Here is a 23,469-nt window from a genome sequence, read left to right on the forward strand (position 1 = left end):
CCCACTCAGTACTGAATACATTGCGGCGATGCTGTGTTGCAGCGCCAGGACATACCGGTATTTATTTTAATAGCAATACAAAATATCGTTAATGTAAAGTGACTGACTGTTATTTATGCGAATTAATGCTTGATTATGTCAAGAATCATTTTGTCAGGGCCCGCAGAGCGCTGTTAAAGAGCTCTACGGGCTCCAGAAATGGCTCCACTTTTTTACTAAATCCGCCCACTTGTGCCATCTTTTTCCTATCCTTCTTTATATAGTGCTAGATTCATATGGGGTTACTGTTTTAAATAAGTACTGTATCCACATCCGCCTGGAAGCGTTCTGTAAACTGACCTTCCAGGCAGCCAATCGCAACGTTGGCACATTCCGAATGCTCCGCCTTCATGGAAACTGTACCAATTAGAAGAAAGCTAAGACCGATCAGCCAGTCCTTAAAGCTGTAACAGTCTGCCAAAGAAGGTATCGAAAGTGCATAGTTACTTTTTACATATGGTAGCAAACTTCTGTTAGAATGAATGGATCATCTTATTCTAACTTTGACACAAAAGAGCACGTCTTGATACTAGGGGAAAGCTTTGAGAGACAACCGAAATGCGCATTCCACACTGTCAGATGTAAGTTATTTTTGTTCTGTTTTTTTAAACGCCTTGATAACATGATAATATACTATATATATATATATATATATATAATGATCTCGACAACAAGCCACGGCTCAAAGATAACGTTTCATGTAGGTGTTTACAAAGATTGTAGTACATTTTTAAACTGGCTCGTCATTCTGCACCAGGGAAACGGCGTGACCCGTCTTTCTGCACGTATTCCGATTTTATAGTATTCCATTATAGCGTACAGAAGTACATGAATCTAAAACACCAACGCATTTTGACATCAGCCAATGAATAAAAGCTCTGATACTGAAACCGTCGCATTCTGTTTTGTAAAAACGTGGCTTTTGAACAACATTGGGTTAAGTCTAAGATGAGAGAGATAATGTGAACAGCTCATCGGTATACAGGGTATTACTGTGAAATGCTTCATGTGAACAGCTCATCGGTATACAGGGTATTACTGTGAAATGCTTCATGTGAACAGCTCATCGGTATACAGGGTATTACTGTGAAATGCTTCATGTGAACAGCTCATCGGTATACAGGGTATTACTGTGAAATGCTTCATGTGAACAGCTCATCGGTATACAGGGTATTACTGTGAAATGCTTCATGTGAACAGCTCATCGGTATACAGGGTATTACTGTGAAATGCTTCATGTGAACAGCTCATCGGTATACAGGGTATTACTGTGAAATGCTTCATGTGAACAGCTCATCGGTATACAGGGTATTACTGTGAAATGCTTCATGTGAACAGCTCATCGGTATACAGGGTATTACTGTGAAATGCTTCATGTGAACAGCTCATCGGTGTACAGGGTATTACTGTGAAATGCTTCATGTGAACAGCTCATCGGTATACAGGGTATTACTGTGAAATGCTTCATGTGAACAGCTCATCGGTATACAGGGTATTACTGTGAAATGCTTCATGTGAACAGCTCATCGGTGTACAGGGTATTACTGTGAAATGCTTCATGTGAACAGCTCATCGGTATACAGGGTATTACTGTGAAATGCTTCATGTGAACAGCTCATCGGTATACAGGGTATTACTGTGAAATCCTTTTATTTCATAGATGACTTCAAACCAGCATCCATCGATACCGCTTGTGAAGGAGATCTGGAGGTGGGCAAAGGTGAACAGGTGACGATAACACTACCAAATCTAGAGGTATGACAGATTCTGCACACATACATACTTACATATGTACATACATACTGTACATGTAGACACACACACACACACACACACACACACACACACACACACACACACACTCACAGGCAGCAGACACACATCCACACTCACTCACTCACAGGCAGCAGACAGACAGACACACACAGACACACAGACACACTCACACACACACACTCTCACAGGCAGCGGACACACCCCCTTTTAGCTAGACTAGGATGTTTAATGTTTGACTTTTCTTGTTAGTTTTCTGAATATTTAACAAGCTTTTCCATTTCATTGCATTTTAATCATACACCTGTTCATTTTTGGTATATTATAAGTTTGTATTGCTGAGAAATGGGTCCAATATTCCTGATGTGTATAAAATACACGCTTGCTTCACCAATGTTGTCAGTTAATCTGATCTTTTTTTATTGTCATTTTGTTTTTCCTGATTAGGGGTCGACTGCCCCAGTGACTGTGTTCAAGGGTTCGAAGAGGCCGTACATGAGGGAATGCGTCCTCATTGTGAACCACGACACAGGAGAGTACCGGCTGGAGAAGCTCAGCAACAACCTTGCTGTGAAGAAAACCAGGTGCGTCGTGAAGGATCAGGGCACGCTCCCCTAGGAACAGCCTACCTGAAAGTAAAGCAGCTTCCTGTAGGTACCACATTTCAACACTTTTGCTCCGGGATTATTTTTGTTGAGTTGCAGAATAAACTCCTTTTTTTGAGTATACATGAGAACAGGATTTACTTTTATTTATCCACCACCCGTGAGGGAGTCCCGTGAGGTTCCAACATGATTTCTGATATATGTTAACAGACGGTGCTGATGGGGCCATGTGCTTCAATTTGAGAAAGAACAGAGGATTGATCGATTGGGTAGCTTGTATCCCGTTAGATTCTGCATATAAATGGAAATGTGGTGTTTCTTCTGTCCAGGGCTGAAGGCAGCAGTAAAGTCCAGTCTCTGCTGGAGCAGCAGACCAGTCGGCTGAGCCAGCAGGCACGGGGAGGCGGCAGCAGCAGCAGCAAGACCCCTTCAGCCCCCAAGAGCTCCCCTCCGAAGAACAAGATGTCTCCAGCCTCCCCCATGGACGACATTGAGAGAGGTGATTCCATGAGCACTCGCACCCCGCACCTCTTACAAAGAGCAGTGAACCACACAGCCACCTTGTGCACTCACACCCCGCACCTCTTACAAAGACCAGTGAACCACACAACCTATTTGTGTACTCGCACCCCACACCTCTTACAAAGACCAGTGAACCACACAACCTCCTTGTGCACTCACACCCCGCACCTTACAAAGACCAGTGAACCACACAAACCTCCTTGGATAACCTCAAATAAAACAAGATGCACATTGTATTTTTGCACATGTGCTTTATTTGCAGAGTACATTTGCTCGTTTTCCTACAGATATTTGCTTTGGTTCCACCAGTCTTTTTGCACTTGCAAGCTCCAGAAAGTGTCCTTCATGGAGCAATGCAATATTACCAGTGCTGCCTAGTCCAGTTCACCGAAGAAAGGATTGCCCATTGTCAGCTTGCAGCCAGACACTAGTGCATTAGATCCCTCCCTTATAACAAGGTTTGCTGTTGGGTTCTGCTGTGGTTCTAGCGGGTAGTTGTTTGTTTCTTGTCTTTCCCAGAGCTGATGGCAGAAGCCCGTGTTCTGTCCCAGATGAGCAGTGGAGACAGCTCCTCTTCCTCCTCGAGCAGCGAGGACAGTTCCAGCAGCGACTCCGAGGAGGAGAGCCCCAACCCCACCAGACCTCCCACCTTGCCATGCCCCCAGCCATCAATGCCAGCTCTATCAGCCATGCCTGCTCCGGGGGGCATGAACAGCAGACCCGGAGAGGGCACTGGGCACCTAATGAACACACTTAGTAAGTACTGTGTGTTATCACAGCTGGATCAGAATTGGGAGTAGGAGGTGCTCAACGGGGTTAAGTGTGTTTTTAGATTTAAACAGAATGTGAATCCTAGTTTGTTATCTGAAGCTTTGTGACACAAGGCACTGCATACTGAAAATGATGCTGTCTGTCTCGTGCAAGCAGAATTTAAGGATCTCATCTGTTTTGAGTGGTGTTTAGCGCAGAGCTACAATGTGTGTTTTTTTCCCCTTTTTCTTTTAGAAAATGACTTGCAGCTGAGCGAGTCCAGTAGTGAAAGTGATGATGACTGAACCATATCGACCATCGAAGGGCAGGGTCATTGAATCGTTTCTACTCTGTTTTATTAGCACATCAAGGTTTTCATTGTATGAAGAATCCTCAGTCTGTAATGATGTTTGTATTTATTTTCTGGACAGCCTACATGTCCCCCACAGTGTTCTTAACATATCGGAGACAGAAGCCAACTGCACTACTACCTGGAACTTGACTTTCTTGGGGGGCGGGGGAAGGATAGTTATGTTTATTTTCAATGATTACATTGATCTTTTAAGGCTGTGTTTCCTGGTTACGCCTCTTAACAATGATGGTACTTGAATTTGTGTTTTGTTTTATTTTTTTTGCTTCAATTTATCAAAAGTAAAGCATTAAAAACAAAAATCTAGATTTTTTTTTTTTTTTTTAATTGACTGGGATGGAAGTTAAACTCCCATTGCATAGCAATTTGAGCCTCTCCAGGTTTTACTGTGAGCTTGTTTAGACACGATCAGGTTGTTACTATACTACTTTGGCAAATAAAAGTTAATCAAATCTGCAATAGATTAAACTGCTACTCAGTGGGAGTCTTTTTTTTTTTGTATTCCAGATTTCTCTGTCACTGGTATCTTGGAAACTGCCCCTCCTAATCACCCCATCTCATTTGACATGCCCCTCATCATATTGTTTTATCATTCTGTTACTAGATATAATGAAATATGCAAGTCAATGTACAGGTTACTGCAGTGTTTAACATACTGTATGTCTTGTTTATTAATATATTATCATGCTGTGTCATTATTGCATAAACATACTACAATCTGGATTGCAATTCATGATGCATTAACCATGGATGATGCTATACTGTAGCTATGTGTTTGGGGGGAGTTCATAAACAGAACATGCTCAGTATACATGAGATCCCTGCTAAAGCATCGTAAAGGCGATTTTGTGCCCAGTAGACAGAAAGGGCAATTAACAGGAATTAAAAGTGCAGCAGTAGAGAAACAAAGGAACAGCACGGTGATAAAAAATAAAACAATTCATGCACATCTTTATTCTAAACATTGTTTTCAAGTCTTTCACTGATCTGCTACCTCTGAAGCACCCAGCAGCCTGCAGTTGATCTAGTGAATGCCCACGGCAGGGTAAAGCACACCAAATTATGGTAAAGTGCTGTAAAAGTATTTGTGCTTGGAAAATAATGGCAAGGGAATAGAAATAAATGGAGGGTATCAGGGTCTGTTCCAAGCCACGTTCCCAAGGGTAAATGAGAAACAAGTGTCTCAGCCAGTCATGCTTTATTGGTAGCAAACGCTGTATTTCTGGGTTACTTCCCACTGCATCTTCATTGGTCTGATTGGAGAGGGGGTGTTGTCACCTGGGAATGCCAAGGCGTTTAGAGAGCATCGCAAAGACTGAAGTGGGAAACAAATGAAACCCTCAACAGGTTTCACAAGACCTGGATCATATTCAACAGCCATATTCAGCCTCTCTTCCTCCTGGAAAAAAAAGATGTAGGGGTTAGAAAAAAACACAAACATCCCCCCAAAAACCCAGTAATTTAAATAAAAGAATTGGATTGCACCCCTTACACCCGACCTTGATCCAGATATGATGTTATTAACGTACATGCAATGTGCTGGACATTGAGAAAGAGACTGTGACTAAAACATAAGAACATAAGTAAGTTTACAAACAAGAGGAGGCCATTCGGCCCATCTTGCTCGTTTGGTTGTTAGTAGCTTATTGATCCCAGAATCTCATCAAGCAGCTTCTTGAAGGATCCCAGGGTGTCAGCTTCAACAACATTACTGGGGAGTTGGTTCCAGACCCTCACAATTCTCTGTGTAAAAAAGTGCCTCCTATTTCCTGTTCTGAATACTCCTTTATCTAATCTCCATTTGTGACCCGGGATAATTCTGGTTGCTCTTCTTTGCACTCTTTCTAGAGCAGCAATATCCTTTTTGTAACGAGATTACCAGAACTGAACACAATATTCTAGATGAGGTCTTACTAATGCATTGGAACATTTTAACATTACTTCCCTTCTCAACACTTTTCACAATATATCCGAGCATCTTGTTGGCCTTTTTTTTATAGCTTCCCCACATTGTCTAGATGAAGACATTTCTGAGTCAACATAAACTCCTGGTCTTTTTCATAGATTCCTTCCTCAAGGAACGTGCGCCTACAAGGCACCATGGTGCTGTAGTGACACTGAACATGTGTTTAATTAGTACAACACACTCCTTTCCACGTATTCCTGACCACTTCCTACAAGGAAACAACAAGGTACACTTTAAAGTTATGCTTGCATTCACACGTGTACTGGTGCGCCCCATGTGATAACCGAAGTGTACTTACATTTGTAAGTGATATCTGTTTGAGGTCTGTCGGGGTTCATCATTCTTGCACAATTTAGTTCTTGTCGAACGCTGGTGAAGGAGCCATTAGGGGTCGATCCTGCAAGAATTCGGAATCAGAGGAATACTGTACACGCTGTAAGTGCGTACGCGAATCTGTGTTGAAAATGTTCTGTAAATCCTTATTGCGAACTGGAAGTCTCACAATATGCAGAACACCCACGGGTTTTGGAGTGAGTTCAGCGGCTGTATCTCTTCTCAGAAACAACGAAATGAAAAGACACTGCTCATCATCCAGCGATTTAGCGAATAAAACATTGAAAACGATGGAGGAGTTGCACGGGCCAAGCTTTCTCACGTCTTTGTACTGGCTCTTCGGCAAAGGCTATTTTTACATAACGCACGAAATGCAAGTAAGTTCATGTCTGACAGAAATGTGTTTTATTACCCAGAGATTATTATTTATTTATTTCTTAGCAGACGCCCTTATCCAGGGCGACTTACAATCGTAAGCAAATACATTTCAAGTGTTACAATACAAGTAATACAATAAGAGCAAGAAATACAATAACTTTTATCGTATCTATGTGATATGATTGAAATGTAATTTTAGGGAGGAGGTTACTATTACAAATTTAACACAGTGTTAGTGCTAATGAGTCATCTAGTCTAGTAGTAAAACAGCAAACTGAGTGAATATGGCTTTAAATTAATTATAACCATGGGTTTCTCCAATCAGATTGAGCACAAAAAGATCTATGGCCCTCTGTGGAAGTCCAAGTACGGTCCACTGCTGGTTGTGAACGTGGCGTCGGCAGACCTGATCGAGCAGGTGCTCCGACAGGAGGGCAAGCTCCCGGTCCGGAGTGACATGCCTCACTGGAGAGAGTACCGGCAGCTGCGCAGACAAGCCTACGGGCCCCTCACGGAGTGAGTGTACATCACACAGGGAAAGCAACTTCACATAGTCCCGTCTAACCCACAGAAAAATCAGGGTTAGGAAGTTACTGGATTCTGTGACTTTTCTATTTAGTTCAGTTAGTGACACATTCAATAAGCTAATTTAGCAGTTGCAATCTCCAACTTAAACAGCTAATCATGCGAAATGCGGTATACCCCACAATCCAAGTTTACTGGCTGGTCTTCAGCTCTACTTGTTTTTGAAATGAGATGAGAGGGGTTACAGTCTATATTGTTGCCGTGGTGGAAGACAGAATCAAGCACACACATATATAAACACAGGCACGCTATTTAAACACACAGTCCAAGGGCCTGGTCTGTGTTTACACTGGCCTTCTCATCCAGCGTCTCTGTGTATTCCCTGAGGAAGACAGCCAGCCTACAGAAAGGAAATAATATAGAAAATACATTGTTACGTATCCGAGGAAATGTGTATAAATAGAAGGGGAACCTTGGCCACCCCAGTGTATAGTGCATAACAGCGTAGTACGGAGACCCGAGCTTAGCGGCAGTGGGGGCACTGCGTAAGCAGCACCTTTATTTTGTAGTTTTATTACTGTTTTATTTTCCCTTTTCTGTCGCCTTTTGTGGTTCTGTTTGCCGTTGCCGGTATTCAAGCCACGGACAACAGCGCCCTCTGCGGGCTAACAGAAAATATAGAAAATAATTAAACTGGGCACCAGTGCGGTGTTTTCAATTAAACCTTCTGTGTCCCGTGTGTGTCGGTGGATTGCCCACTACCCTTCCACAACTTCCTTTAGGGAGTGTGTCCCATTTTTAGATTGTAGGGTTAATTTAGGATGAAGCTCATATACCTGAAAAACAAGTTCAAAACATTTGTTTATATACCGAGCATCAAAAGAAACTTAACACTATTATAACACATTTATTTTTTTGGATGGTGGATATGGAGCGATTTCAGCTGTTGAATTGCAAGCTTCAATAAAAGCAATAAAGAAAATCACAGAAATATGCCACGTCTGTCAAGAGAGCAGCACCTTCGTGCAATCGGCATGTTGGAGGCTGGACTAGGGCAGCGTGCTGTGGCTCGCCATCTTCTGTGCTCACAGCCAGCAATTTCAAACCTGGCGAGACGGTATAACCAGACACTCTGTCAATGACAGGCCACGAACTGGGAGACCAAGAGTCACAACACCTGCCCGAGATCGACAGATCATTTTGCTGCATCTTCGTGATGTCAATTGTTAATCAGCACAATAAAAAGCCACTGCACCTGCTCTAAAACAGAGTTTGTCATTTTTCAATCACATCTAGTGAATTTTATCCAAATATAGCCTAAGTGATAAGTTTCCTTTGATGCTCAAATATAAGTTATATGTTTCTTTTGATGCTCAAATATAAGTGATACGTTTCTTTTGATGCTCAGTATACTAACCTTTGCAAACAGATCCAACACTGGTGATTCACAGTGCATGGAAGGGAACAAAACAAGAGTCAAATGTCAAAGTGGCCCTGGGCGTTTCCTCCATTCTTTCATGAACTGCTTGTTATTGTTAGTATTTATTGATATTATTATTAATATTATTTCATTTATTTGTGCCACTTCTTGATGCTGCATGCCTCTTTCTGCTGTAAGTGACATGCAGAGCGCTTTGGGGTACTGTGGTATGAAAGGCACTATAGAAATGCAACGCATTGCCCTTGCTTTCAGAATGGGGCCTGAATGGCAGCGTATCCGCAGCATACTGAACCCCAGGATGCTGAAGCCCAGGCACGTGTCCAACTACTCCCCTGCCATAAACCAGGTGGTGACGGACTTCATCCTGAGGATTCAGCGGCTCCGGGATGAGCAAGGGGACGGGCTCCTGGTCAGCGACATGGCCGGGGAGCTCTACAGGTTTGCATTTGAAGGTATGAAACTGCAGCAGGGGTGGCTTTCTTAGTAGCCAGGAGCTGCCCTCCATTACCATTTCAAAAAAAAAAATCGAATCATACAAATATTGTGCTAAAGGGTAGGCCTGATGAGTATCTAGGTTATGTCAGTAAGCTACTGTATTAAAATCTTGTTTTAATCTTGTTCCAGACAGACATTCCTTTAGCCCAATTATACGTTTTTGGTTTTTTTTGTGTGTTTGTTTTGCTTGCACAGCATACCGTGCTGTAGACTGTTTTACAGGAAATCTCTTGTTGTTGTTGCAGATAGTCTGTTGTTAATCTCTTGTCTGTACTGGTGACACGATATTTCAGTTGAGTTTTCAGGCCAGCCACCTTCAGGACAAGAACAGATTACCGTCGCTGGTATTTAAACTTGACATTGGCACGACAGCTTCTATTAGGGTGCTGTTCCCTGCTCATTATTATTGAAGAGATTGAAACTCCCTGTGGTGTACAGGATTAACACTTCACAGATGATGACATGGTAAAAGCTGGTTTGGTAGTTCTCACACATATTATAATCAAGACACAGGACCTTGCTGGAGTTTTTCTAAATAAGGATTTTCATCTTCAGTGTCAGGTTCACGATCAGCAGCAGGAAAGCAGGATGTAAAACAAGATCTCACCTTACACTAATTCCAGCTTGGCACTGTGCTGGTGTTAAGCCATTCAAATAAGCAAAAGCAAACTATTAACCATTGTTGCTGCAAACAATAGCTTCAGATTCTCCCCCCCCCCCCCCCCCCCCCGCCCTGATATCGGGTTAACGAGCTCCCAACCTTGTTAAAAACAGCCACACTGAGACTGTTCTTGAGGAGATTACATTGTAGATGTCACTTTTGTGCTGCTGAGTTGATCAAATATTACCTGACCTTTGTGCTTTGTCTAGATAGGGTAAGGTTTAAATGTTACCCTGAGAGATTGTACACAGCTGAAAAGAGCCAGGACTGCAGTAGAGCTGTAAACTGTTAACCAATGTCTGAGAGTAACCGGGTTGAGAACTTGGCATCTGAGCAGAGTGGCAGCAGCAGTTTCTATAGCACACTGTATGAAGTGCAGAGCAAACACACTGCAAAGCACTTGGGAGCTGCGTGAATTGCACTTCCGGTTTCTGCAGACTCTTGAGCAGCTCTCCTGGAACACGGGGTAGGAAATCAAGTTGCATAAAATACCAATGCTACATATCATCAGCTCAAAAGATTGAACTGATGATTACTTAACACTTTTTTTTTTAAAGCAAAAACTGGTTCCTAACAACTAAGGCACACTGGAGCAAAGGCCTTGATAAATCTTGTGCAAGCTTGAGTATTCAGTTGAGGTCATTATATATCACTGAGAACAGTAAACCCATCTGTGAGTGAGAGGAGGCAGTTCCACTCCCCAGTGCTCGTCCTCGTCCAGCAGCTGAGTCATCGTGTCGGCATCAGCCACCCATTCCACCCCCTCGGCACTCTCTGTGTAGAGAAGTGTGTCTGACCCTCTGCCCTGGGTCTGTCTGCACCTCATCAGTGTGCCCCCTGGCCTCATCAGTGTGCCCCCTGGCCTCATCACTGTGCCCCCTGACCTCAACACTGTGCCCCCTGGCCTCATCACTGTGCCCCCTGGCCCTGGTACTGTTCCTCTGATACTCTTCTTATTTCTCAAAGGTATTTGCTCAGTCCTGTTTGAAACCAGAATGGGCTGCCTTAATGACCACGTCCCTGAAGAAACGCAGAAGTTCATTGAGTCCGTGGGCGAGATGTTACGCTTGTCACCGGTGGTCGTGCTCTTCCCTAAATCCCTCTGGCCCTACCTGCCCTTCTGGAAACACTTTGTGGTAGTCTGGGATCATCTCTTCAGAATCGGTGAGTCTGGCCCTGTGCTGAGCCTCCTTAGTGTGAACAGGAACGCTCTCAGTGCTGGATCAAGCACAAACCCAGACTCCAAACAGAAAGACATGCAAGGGTAGTTAGCCTGCTGTGCCACCTAATCCCAATTACATGCCTGTGTTAAATGCAATCTTCCTGTTTCCTTCTGCACCCAGCCAAGATGCTGATTGACAGCAAGGTGAAGGAGATCCAGGGAAAGATGGAGAAGGGGGAGTCTGTGGAAGGGGAGTATCTAACCCACCTGCTGACCAGTGACAAGATGTCAGTGACAGAGATCCAGGGCAGCATCACAGAGCTGCTGCTGGCTGGGGTGGACACGGTAAGTTCAGTTCCTGTGCATGCAGACGGTTCCTCATACTGGGTCCCGGGCAACTCCCTGTGCACTGTTCTGGCTGCTGCAGCTCCTGCTTCAGTTATTTCAGTTTGTTTCTAATGAACCACACAGTGTCCGCATCCTGTATGAAGGCGAGCTACATCCTCCAGACACATTATGCTGCCTGTATGCAATTGAATTGTTAAATACTGCGCTCCTACAGACATCCAACACCATCTCCTGGGCTCTGTACCACTTGGCTCGAGAACCGGAGATTCAGGAGATGCTTTACGAGGAAGTGAAGAGTGTGTGCCCGGGAGACAAAATACCAACGGCCGAAGACATTGCCAAGATGGCGTGGTTAAAGGCAACAGTTAAAGAAACGCTACGGTAGGGCTCCACAGAACATGCTTCCCTTCATTGAGCTCCAGCAGTGATGAGCAGCTGCACCTCAGCATCGTGATGAGCAGCTGTACCTCAGAGACGTGATGAGCAGCTGTACCTCAGAGACGTGATGAGCAGCTGTACCTCAGAGACGTGATGAGCAGCTGTACCTCAGTAACGTGATGAGCAGCTGTACCTCAGAGACGTGATGAGCAGCGGTACCTCAGAGACGTGATGAGCAGCTGTACCTCAGAGACGTGATGAGCAGCTGTACCTCAGTAACGTGATGAGCAGCTGTACCTCAGAGACGTGATGAGCAGCTGTACCTCAGTAACGTGATGAGCAGCTGTACCTCAGTAACGTGATGAGCAGCTGTACCTCATCATCGTGATGATCAGCTGTACCTCAGAGACGTGATGAGCAGCTGTACCTCAGTAACGTGATGAGCAGCTGTACCTCAGAGACAGGATGAGCAGCTGTACCTCAGTAACGTGATGAGCAGCTGTACCTCATCATCGTGATGATCAGCTGTACCTCAGAGACGTGATGAGCAGCTGTACCTCAGTAACGTGATGAGCAGCTGCACCTCAGAGACAGGATGAGCAGCTGTACCTCAGTAACGTGATGAGCAGCTGTACCTCATCATCGTGATGATCAGCTGTACCTCAGTAACGTGATGAGCAGCTGTACCTCATCATCGTGATGATCAGCTGTACCTCAGAGACGTGATGAGCAGCTGTACCTCAGTAACGTGATGAGCAGCTGCACCTCAGAGACAGGATGAGCAGCTGTACCTCAGTAACGTGATGATCAGCTGTACCTCAGTAACGTGATGATCAGCTGTACCTCAGAGACGTGATGAGCAGCTGTACCTCAGCAACATGGTGAGCAGCTGTACCTAGGTAACGAGATGAGCAGCTGTACCTCAGTAATGTGATGATCAGCTGTACCTCAGTAACGTGGTGAGCAGCTGTACCTCATTAATGTGATGAATAAGCAGCTGTATCTCAGTAACGTGATGAGCAGCTGTATCTCAGTAACGTGATGAGCAGCTGTATCTCAGTAACGTGATGAGCAGCTGTACCTCAGTAACGTGATGATCAGCTGTACCTCAGTAACGTGATGATCAGCTGTACCTCAGAGACGTGATGAGCAGCTGTACCTCAGCATCGTGATGATCAGCTGTACCTCAGTAACGTGATGATCAGCTGTACCTCAGTAACGTGATGATCAGCTGTACCTCAGAGACGTGATGAGCAGCTGTACCTCAGTAACGTGATGAGCAGCTGTACCTCAGAGACAGGATGAGCAGCTGTACCTCAGCATCGTGATGAGCAGCTGTACCTCAGTAACGTGATGAGCAGCTGTACCTCAGTAACGTGATGATCAGCTGTACCTCAGAGACGTGATGAGCAGCTGTACCTCAGAGACGTGATGAGCAGCTGTACCTCATCATCGTGATGATCAGCTGTACCTCAGTAACGTGATGAGCAGCTGTACCTCAGTAACGTGATGAGCAGCTGTACCTCAGTAACGTGATGAGCAGCTGTACCTCAGTAACGTGATGAGCAGCTGTACCTCATCATCGTGATGAGCAGCTGTACCTCAGTAACGTGATGATCAGCTGTACCTCAGTAACGTGATGATCAGCTGTACCTCAGAGACGTGATGAGCAGCTGTACCTCAGTAACGTGATGAGCAGCTGTACCTCAGTAACGTGATGAGCAGCTGTACCTCAGTAACGTGATGAGCAGCTGTACCTCAGAGACGTGATGAGCTCCACTCGATCGCTGTTGAGGTCACTCATTCTGAGAAGACTGTCTTCCTAGTAGGCCATGCACCTAGCTGCTATCTCTAATCAGCTAATTGTAGGGGGAGGTGCAAAATTGTGTGTGGAACTGCTCCAGGGATATAGATCTGTGTGTATACCATGCTGGGTCTTGAACTTCTCAGAGTGAGGAGTCCTAGGAATCCATGGGAAAGGGTTAACACACCTCGTCATAAGGGACATTTAAAGACATTTCCACTGTATGCAGATCTCAGTAAGGGCTTGGTTTAAGACATGTTCCCTGTATGCAGATCTCAGTAAGGGCTTGGTTTAAGACATGTTCCCTGTATGCAGATCTCAGTAAGGGCTTGGTTTAAGACATGTTCCCTGTATGCAGATCTCAGTAAGGGCTTGGTTTAAGACATGTTCCCTGTATGCAGATCTCAGTAAGGGCTTGGTTCAAGTATCCCGGAGGAACCTGCTTGAGAAAGCCGTCCCCTAACAATCTTGTTTTTACACCCCCCCAAACAGCAACATGGTGATATAGTGACCCAGCCTGGGCAGATACAACGTATATTGAAGCTGTTTCCTTTCTCTTTAGGTTGTATCCAGTGGTTCCAGGTAATGCGCGGGTCATTGTCGATAATGAAATAGTAGTTGGGGGATATCTGTTCCCCAAGAAGGTAGGTCATAAGATATAAGCTTGTCACTTTTGTGCAGGGCTTTTGAAGGTTTTGGTGTCTGTCAAAGGATAGGCCTGTTAAGTATCTAGGTTATGTCAGTAAGCGACTGTATACATTTGCAGTAAAACGTTATTTTTTGTATCTTTTTCTTGCAAATCATAAGAAATGCTTGTCAGGTTCCTGGTAGCTGGTTGATCTTGGTCAAGTGGGGTCTTAAAAGATTACTAGTGATTCGTAGTGGGGGGAAACCCATTCCAAACCCTCCCCACCTCACCCTAGATACTTTAAATAATCTTCAGGGGTACGTCAGCATTGTTTTACAATCCCCAAGACTTGTTTTCAAACAGCATTTTCAAAGTGACAACAGGATGCCCCCACCCCCTGTCCAAAGCATTTGCTCACTCAGTGGATAGTCCTGTGTAGAAACACGGTTCAGCAGGGTTGTGTGTTCTGTGTAGAAACACGGTTCAGCAGGGTTGTGTGTTCTGTGTAGAAACACGGTTCAGCAGGGTTGTGTGTTCTGTGTAGAAACACGGTTCAGCAGGGTTGTGTGTTCTGTGTAGAAACACGGTTCAGCAGGGTTGTGTGTTCTGTGTAGAAACACGGTTCAGCAGGGTTGTGTGTTCTGTGTAGAAACACGGTTCAGCAGGGTTGTGTGTTCTGTGTAGAAACACGGTTCAGCAGGGTTGTGTGTTCTGTGTAGAAACACGGTTCAGCAGGGTTGTGTGTTCTGTGTAGAAACACGGTTCAGCAGGGTTGTGTGTTCTGTGTAGAAACACGGTTCAGCAGGGTTGTGTGTTTGAAGTCGTTTGTTCAGTCCAGCTCTTGTTGTTGTTCCAGACCCTTTTCCACCTCTGCCACTACGCCGTGTCCTATGAGGAGAGCAACTTTCCTGAGCCGCACGTCTTCCGCCCAGAGCGCTGGCTCCGCGGGGAGGACAGGCTGAAGCAGCACCCGTTCAGCTCCATCCCATTCGGGTTTGGAATTCGGGCCTGTTTGGGGAGGAGGGTGGCTGAGCTGGAGATGTACTGTGTGCTTTCAAGGGTACAGTATCTGTGCTGGAGGTGTACTGTGTGCTTTCAAGGGTACAGTATCTGTGCTGGAGATGTACTGTGTGCTTTCAAGGGTACAGTATCTATGCTGGAGGTGTACTGTGTGCTTTCAAGGGTACAGTATCTGTGCTGGAGGTGTACTGTGTGCTTTCAAGGGTACAGTATTGTCAGATTCACTCTTTTTATTTATATATATACTGTAAGCACACTCTTAAACTCAGGGGAGACGTTCAGGAGGACATAGAGATGTTTCGGACTCCTGTAAGTGGATCGTTTGTGCACTGGGCTTGCAACGTATCCAGATGACTTTCAGTAATCAAGAAACTCACACAGACTCATTCGATTTGAAGTTTTAACGAATCAGAGTAGTATTAGTACCCCTTCGGTTTATTGTGTGAGCGCAGCTCTGATTGTGTGAATGCAGCTCTGATTGTGTGAGTGCAGCTCTGATTGTGTGAATGCAGCTCTGATTGTGTGAGCGCAGCTCTGATTGTGAGAATGCAGCTCTGATTGTGTGAGCGCAGCTCTGATTGTGAGAGCTCCTCTGATTGTGAAAATCATGCTCTGATTGTGAGAGCGCAGCTCTGATTGTGTGAGCGCAGCTCTGATTGTGAGAATGCAGCTCTGATTGTGAGAGCGCAGCTCTGCAGGGTGCATTTCACTCATGTACTTCTCTTCTCTGTTTCTTTCCCACTGAAGCTGATTAAACAGTTTGAAGTGCGTCCGGATCCCTCTGGGAAGACAGTGAAGGCAAAGACCAGGACGCTGATGATTCCTGGAACTCCGATCAACCTGCAGTTCCTGGACAGGAAATAGAGGAACCCTTTTTTTTGTTGTGTGCCTCTCAAATTTTTAATCATTGAATGTAATTAGCACTTTATATATAAAACTGAACAGACTCACATCATTAAAACAGTCTGAATAATCCCATACAATAGAAGCACATAATATGTATAGTCAACAATGAAGTTCAAAGCTGTGGAGAGAGCTCTGCTGGACATTGATCTTCCATTAACGTCACAGGTTTTACTCGAAAGGGTTTACAGCTAACAAACTCATTCTCATTCCTAACTCTTACCTGTCATGCATCCTTTGTATTTCCCTGTTGAAGATGCTATGTGTTGCTATCCTGTTTGGGTGAAAGCATGTCACGGATTTGAAAGCGTGGCGCTCATGAGAGAAAGCTGCTGACTGGCCAGTGGCAAGGTGTTCAAGGGGTACACACTAGCAGAATAAACTAGAAGGGATACAAACTACTGGAAGAGCCAGCTAGCATTGTTTATAATGAACAAGCTTGTTTTCTAAACACTTGGTTATACACAGTTCAAGGTAAGACTTCAGGATTGATTTCATTCACTGTATTAACTGTTGTTTATCATGTTGCCCAGATGAGCAGAACCCTTAGCTGTCCAGTGCATTACCAGCAATGGAAACGCAGTGGGTTTCAAACCTGTGTTGTACACCGGCACTGATACAGTGCAGAGAGGCTGCAAACAGTCACACTATGGTGGGACCATTGCTACAGCAAGATATGAAACTGACGTTTTGTTTTATTTAGTTTTTCAGTGAGCTATGTAAAGGTTTCTGTGGTCATTGTCACGATGAATAGTGTCCCATGTAATCGACTTAACTCGTGTAGCTGCCCGTGTGCCAATACTGCATTGCTATTGCAGTGTCACTGTATGTCCATGTGGTGCATTGCTATTGCAGTGTCACTGTATGTCCATGTGGTGCATTGCAATTGCAGTGTCACTGTATTGCCATGCGGTGCATTGCTATTGCAGTGTCACTGTATGTCCATGTGGTGCATTGCTATTGCAGTGTCACTGTATGTCCATGTGGTGCATTGCTATTGCAGTGTCACTGTATGTCCATGTGGTGCATTGCTATTGCAGTGTCACTGTATGTCCATGCGGTGCATTACTATTGCAGTGTCACTGTATTGCCATGCGGTGCATTGCTATTGCAGTGTCACTGAATGTCCATGTGGTGCATTGCTATTGCAGTGTCACTGTATGTCCATGTGGTGCATTGCTATTGCAGTGTCACTGTATGTCCATGTGGTGCATTGCAATTGCAGTGTCACTATATCCATGTGGTGCATTGCTATTGCAGTGTCACTGTATTGCCATGTGGTGCATTGCTATTGCAATGTCACTGTATGTCCATGTGGTGCATTGCTATTGCAGTGTCACTGTCTGTCCATGTGGTGCATTGCTATTGCAGTGTCACTGTATGTCCATGTGGTGCATTGCTATTGCAGTGTCACTGTATGTCCATGTGGTGCATTGCTATTGCAGTGTCACTGTATTGCCATCTCGTCAGGAGAAACTCCCATTGTATTAATTTAGGATGTTGCTTAAATCATCCATTATTTCAGCTACAAACAAGAAAGCCATTGTAATGAATCTCTGAGTTAGTCCCCATGGAAATCTGCCACGAGAAGATTGTTTTCTGCAAACTTCTGCGGCAAAGACTTTTTAATGAAAAACAGTGTTAAAGAGTAGAAACTAATTTTAAAAAGTAAGTCACAGTTAGTTAAATTAATTATTTATTAAATCACTTTACTAAAATCTGAAAAAAAGAACAAACATGTTTGCCATATTTTATGGAAATCAAAGAAGAAAAAAAACCCCACATACATTAAAGCAAAGAGAGTTCACTTTTTAAAACTCTTACAGCACTGACTATTTTTTAAAATATACGTAATACAGAAAATAAATTAAATACAGTTATGGCCAAAACATTTAATGACATTAGTAATAATATTTGCCTAGCAGAATAAGATTTTAGTGGTGCACTGGGATTCAAATTAGCATTGGTAAATTTTACAAATGCACTGTTTACTGTGTACGAGGTTTGGAGCATTTTTGTACAAATGTAACAGTATTTTTAGAAACGTGTTGTTCACCAAAATGTTGTAATTTTAAAACGTATGCAGATCAAGACAGCACATCGAAATAGTTTGGAAGCTGTGACAAGCACTTGGAAACAGTGACAGGCGACACTGATTGGCTGATAAACTAGCTTTTGTGTTTCTTTGACCACAATGTGAAAGACGTACCACAAAACAAACCGGAAAGTAACAATTAAAAAAAAAGTAATCCAAGTAATCGGATAATATCTAATATAGTGATAATATCTAATATAGCGATAATATCTAATATAGTGATAATATCTAATATAGTGATAATATCTAATATAGTGATAATATCTAATATAGTAATTCATGTGACTACTCCATGTACAAAAAACGTGTGTATTTCCATAATTAGAATGACGTCTTTCAGGACCTGTAACAGCGATACAAGCAAGGTCTGAATTGTTTTTCTCTGACCTTTCACATGGAGTAACAGAACAACGCTTCGCTTTGAACTTGCGACTAAACTATGAAGTCCTTTTGTAAAATAATAATAATAATATCTTGCCTTCTACAAACAGCGAGTATGCGCTTTAGTGACATGTTCAGTAATAGTAGGGAGCAAATGTTTTGCATAAAGCACATTCTGTGATGTGGAGGGACCACCTAGTGGCTGATGAGTTACTAAGAGCCCCCCTTATCTCTCCACTGCAGAGCTCTTTCAGTTGAATAGTAAGACGTTCCTCTTTGACTCGGGTGCTTTGTGATTCACGTCCAGCCCTTTCCTTTCCCTTCAATTCAATGATCTGAGACGCCAATTAATTCCACTGCCTCCTAACATTTTATTTAATGCCATTTCTTACACTTAGCACCGTTGTATACTTTAATCATTTTAATTGACAACTTATTGAACATGTATTGATCTTATATAGATTCCTGTGCCTTGAGAGCAATGTACAGTATATGCAAATGGTCACTGTTGAAAATCAAAGTGTGTGTGTTGAGGTGTGAGTAGAGGCCAGTGTTTTTAGCTATTTCTATTGGGTATAAACAGTATCTTCATTTGTATTGGATTTTAATACCGTCCTATGTTTTACATTGTTTTAACACAAAGGAATGAATGCTTAATACACAAATCAATAAATATGAAGTATCTTTTACAAATAACATGTGGACCCATTATTATGTCATGTTCTTTATCATCTATTCTAAGGACATTATACAATGAATGGAAAGAAAACATGAGTACAGGTTGCCACCTAGTGGACATTACCTGCTATTGATTCACAAATAGTAATTTGACCTGTGGATGTGGGTGTAAGATGAGGGAATATAAAAGTTAATACCTTTTCTTTATGCCATGCATTTATTGTCTTTTAACGCACGTTTTTTTTTTTTTACCATAATTATTAAAAATAACATATATATATATTTTTACTTAAAGCAAATCTTACTGCTGACACCTCCTGGCATGTGTGGAAATCAGAGTCACTGGACACACAGACATGTGTTCCAGATATAGGAAAGCTAGAGGACCAATCCCACTCTGTGCTTGTGCTGCAGTGGAGAGCTGTCAGTGCTGCGAGGGTTACAGCTCAGTCAGGTATAATTGAGGGCAGACCTTCTAAAAGCTGTCATTATGAGTGACACCTGGAGCCTCTTCAAATATTCTGTGCCACCCACGGGGCCCTGTGCTCCCAAGCAGAGCTACGTGCTCAGAGCTTCACAATGCCTGACGTCGGGTGTGGTTAGGAATGTCACTCTGATGCTCAGTACTGAGCTTCACAATGCCTGACGTCAGGTGTGGTTAGGAATCTCTTTAAAGTGCCCAGGTCTGTAACAGGGTGGAGGCTGGGTGTGAACGGGTGACCCCGCGCACCGCAAGCAAGTCGCTTAACCGCAGTGCGAAAGAGCCGGGCTCATCTGCATTCGTGGTTTTTTTACAGCTTTCATACAATAACAGCAGTGCACCCACCACACAACACTGCAGTTCTATCTGTGTGTGAGATTCAAGAGCATGGTTTGAAGGTGCTATGTGTGCTACACAGGGTCTGCTGCAGTTCTATCTGTGTGTGAGATTCAAGAGCATGGTTTGAAGGTGCTATGTGTGCTACACAGGGTCTGCTGCAGTTCTGTGTGTGAGATTCAAGAGCGTGGTTTGAAGGTGCTATGTGTGCTACACAGGGTCTGCTGCAGTTCTATCTGTGTGTGAGATTCAAGAGCGTGGTTTGAAGGTGCTATGTGTGCTACACAGGGTCTGCTGCAGTTCTATCTGTGTGTGAGATTCAAGAGCGTGGTTTGAAGGTGCTATGTGTGCTACACAGGGTCTGCTGCAGTTCTGTGTGTGAGATTCAAGAGCATGGTTTGAAGGTGCTATGTGTGCTACACAGGGTCTGCTGCAGTTCTGTGTGTGAGATTCAAGAGCGTGGTTTGAAGGTGCTATGTGTGCTACACAGGGTCTGCTGCAGTTCTATCTGTGTGTGAGATTCAAGAGCGTGGTTTGAAGGTGCTATGTGTGCTACACAGGGTCTGCTGCAGTTCTGTGTGTGAGATTCAAGAGCATGGTTTGAAGGTGCTATGTATGCTACACGGGGTCTGCTGCAGTTCTATCTGTGTGTGAGATTCAAGAGCGTGGTTTGAAGGTGCTATGTGTGCTACACAGGGTCTGCTGCAGTTCTGTGTGTGAGATTCAAGAGCATGGTTTGAAGGTGCTATGTGTGCTACACAGGGTCTGCTGCAGTTCTATCTGTGTGTGAGATTCAAGAGCGTGGTTTGAAGGTGCTATGTGTGCTACACAGGGTCTGCTGCAGTTCTGTGTGTGAGATTCAAGAGCATGGTTTGAAGGTGCTATGTGTGCTACACAGGGTCTGCTGCAGTTCTATCTGTGTGTGAGATTCAAGAGCGTGGTTTGAAGGTGCTATGTATGCTACACAGGGTCTGCTGCAGTTCTATCTGTGTGTGAGATTCAAGAGCATGGTTTGAAGGTGCTATGTATGCTACACGGGGTCAGCTTCAGTTATATAGCAGTAGTGTGAAAAGTTGCACTCTTGGTTAATTGGCAGTCCTTAACATGACGTTTGTAAAAATCCTGCTCTGCATTTCATTGAAACAGTTTCAGATTTAATTCTGCACCCAGACAAACGCTTGCTGTAGTTTATTGTGCTGTTCATACATAGTTTTTCCTGTTTTGTTAAACTTTGCTCAAATCATTTACCCAGCCAGCCCATTGCTCTTAAATGCATCATGCTCTTAGAAATAGTTCAAATACAAATGAAACATCGATGTCATAAAACCATAACAAAAAAAAAAAAAAAAAAGACATTCTAGCGAAAGTCCAGGTAATCCAAGGAATGGGGATTGTAAAAGCCCTGCCTCTCGTTAACCTTTTATAGTACAATATAATGACACACACACACAGACAACATGACATTTTCAGATATACTGGACTGCTTTTTTTGATTCTGTGGAACTGTTTGTGTTTTTCAGTTCAATGACAGTAATATTTTGTAATAATAGTTATGATGTTGTCAAGAGTGACCCTAAAACCCATCTTCCCTTGTACAAGGTGCCAGCACCTTTCTTGAGTGAAAGGTGTATGCGGCAGAGATGCATGGCTCTTTGATAGAAACAGTTTCATTTATTTGAAGTCTTCCCACTGACGGTGGGAATGAGAATGTAGAGATGGGAGCCCAGCTAACAAGATTGAAGTTTTTGCAGGTATTATTCTTTTAGAGACTATCACCGCTACTGGAAGCAGGACGATCTTCGGGATACAAATTGAACTTTTTTGAAACTGCAACAAATATTGTAAAACCAGTAGAAAATATTATTAGCAGATCTGTGTAAGGCCTGTGTGAAGAAGTTCATTGCATTGAAAGTCAGGCCGACCTGCTGAAAGTTCCAAACCTCCCTTATAAGGCAAAAGCATCTTTTTTAATTAGACTCGGAGCCTTAAAACATTCTGATCCAGCAAGAGCAGAATGGCAAACTCTCATTATTTAAATAAACAAGAAACCTAATAAAATAACATTAAGTAAAAGTATAGCAGTCCTCAAAGTTTTAATATTCAAGGTTGCATTTGCTGCCAAGCAGGTGTCTAATTAAAATGAACCTCTTGCCTTCTGTGTATACCAATGGAGTAAAATAGAATTACATTTTCTAGGAGAGACTGCTATATTGAAGTACCTGAATTAGAAATGCATGTAATAAAGTCATTTAAAGTTAAACTGTTGAAAGGACAGATTCAAAGTTTATTATAACAGAAGAGTTGATCTGCTTGACATTGACAATGTTGTAAACAAATTGTTAAGACACATTTGAGATAATGTTAAATTATCTTGGCAGAAGCAGGCATCTGGGGGAGCTAAACAGAGGCTAGGTATTGAAACTTAACAAAAAGAAAAAAGGAACCCTTTCTAGACAGAACACATGTTTAAAACTAAAGCAGCTGTATGATACCTATTTGATTTTATTTGATTGTGTTGTTACTAAGAGGTTTTAAATAGAAAAAAGTATTCTGATCTATCAATAGAGTGACAAAACTCTCTGAAGAGAATGTTTTAAGTAAATGGAAACAGAATATTTAAACTAACAAGTGTCCTTTTCTTGTTTAAGGCTCTACTGTAATACAAATAGACTGTAAAAGCAGGAGCGAGCATTTAATTTAATCAATTTAAGAATTAGTTCTGTTTCTGTCTTCAACAAAACAAAAAGTATTTTAGACATTACAATATCAATTAAACTAAATAATATAAATGTTTAGTTTATATAAAGTTTTACTGCAATAAAAAACAGGAACTGTTAAGTCTGAATATAAGACAATAAAGTGTAAACTGTATTTAATAACTTTAGTATACAGTAAACTCTCTGAAGGAATATAACTAATTTTGTGACCCCTTCTTCACCTGCTTCTAAGCAAAAGAAGTACTGGGCATGACAAATAAATTCTGGCTATTGAAATGGGATTTCTGGTGATCAGCAACTTAAAAGCCAAGGTCCTTTCTATAATGAGCGATCTCGTTAATATTAACACATGAAATATCTTTTGGTACCAGAATACGGGAGTATATGGGGCAAGGTCCGTTCTCTTCGTTATATTATAGAAATGAATGAAAACTTGGCAGCCGAAAATGAGCATTTCATTTAAATTAGAAAAGTTGCCTACAGTATCAGTTCTTATCAGAAAGGTAGCGACTTTAACTGGGATGTTTGTGAGCCAAAAATGAAATTTCATGCGGTGAATTGTACAGTTTCATATTAATTCAAACACTAGCCTTGGCAAGTAAACAGGGTGTCTGAGGCTTGTGCAGGGTTTTTTTTAGAAACAGAGAGAGGTCAGGATTTGCCCAAGCATGATACAGTTA

General features: G+C 43.0%; 2 protein-coding genes across 3 annotated transcripts; both read left to right on the plus strand.

Moving 5' to 3' along the window:
- The first annotated feature begins 406 nt into the window (after positions 1-406).
- On the plus strand, positions 407-4,533 carry LOC117411931 (ELL-associated factor 2-like). The gene is made up of 6 exons (XM_034924452.2): positions 407-620; positions 1,700-1,794; positions 2,260-2,396; positions 2,747-2,916; positions 3,459-3,695; positions 3,945-4,533. The coding sequence occupies exons 1-6, from the start codon at positions 518-520 to the stop codon at positions 3,992-3,994; spliced, it is 792 nt and encodes a 263-aa protein (XP_034780343.1). The 5' UTR covers positions 407-517; the 3' UTR covers positions 3,995-4,533.
- A 1,715-nt stretch (positions 4,534-6,248) lies between these two features.
- On the plus strand, positions 6,249-19,267 carry LOC117411922 (sterol 26-hydroxylase, mitochondrial-like). 2 transcript variants are annotated; one of them, XM_034924451.2, is made up of 9 exons: positions 6,250-6,735; positions 7,062-7,252; positions 8,955-9,154; positions 10,825-11,022; positions 11,202-11,365; positions 11,583-11,749; positions 14,113-14,194; positions 15,035-15,238; positions 15,946-19,267. In XM_034924451.2, the coding sequence occupies exons 1-9, from the start codon at positions 6,490-6,492 to the stop codon at positions 16,060-16,062; spliced, it is 1,569 nt and encodes a 522-aa protein (XP_034780342.2). In that variant the 5' UTR covers positions 6,250-6,489; the 3' UTR covers positions 16,063-19,267. The 2 variants fall into 2 exon arrangements, with proteins under 2 accessions (XP_058888598.1, XP_034780342.2); XM_059032615.1 differs by lacking the exon at positions 15,035-15,238 and having other exon boundaries at positions 6,249-6,735.
- Positions 19,268-23,469: the final 4,202 nt, after the last annotated feature.

This window comes from Acipenser ruthenus, chromosome 10 (genome assembly GCF_902713425.1).
Source record: "Acipenser ruthenus chromosome 10, fAciRut3.2 maternal haplotype, whole genome shotgun sequence".
Taxonomy (NCBI): domain Eukaryota; kingdom Metazoa; phylum Chordata; class Actinopteri; order Acipenseriformes; family Acipenseridae; genus Acipenser; species Acipenser ruthenus.

Bases quoted from the DNA above. Each gene is read 5' to 3' on its own strand.
- LOC117411922 (XM_034924451.2), top strand. From the start codon at position 6,490: ATGTTCTGTAAATCCTTATTGCGAACTGGAAGTCTCACAATATGCAGA. The intron at 11,023-11,201 runs GTGAGTCTGGCC...TTCTGCACCCAG, and splicing joins GGATCATCTCTTCAGAATCG to CCAAGATGCTGATTGACAGC. The intron at 11,366-11,582 runs GTAAGTTCAGTT...GCGCTCCTACAG, and splicing joins TGCTGGCTGGGGTGGACACG to ACATCCAACACCATCTCCTG.
- LOC117411931 (XM_034924452.2), top strand. From the start codon at position 518: ATGAATGGATCATCTTATTCTAACTTTGACACAAAAGAGCACGTCTTG. The intron at 621-1,699 runs GTAAGTTATTTT...TTTATTTCATAG, and splicing joins CGCATTCCACACTGTCAGAT to ATGACTTCAAACCAGCATCC. The intron at 3,696-3,944 runs GTAAGTACTGTG...TTTTTCTTTTAG, and splicing joins GCACCTAATGAACACACTTA to AAAATGACTTGCAGCTGAGC.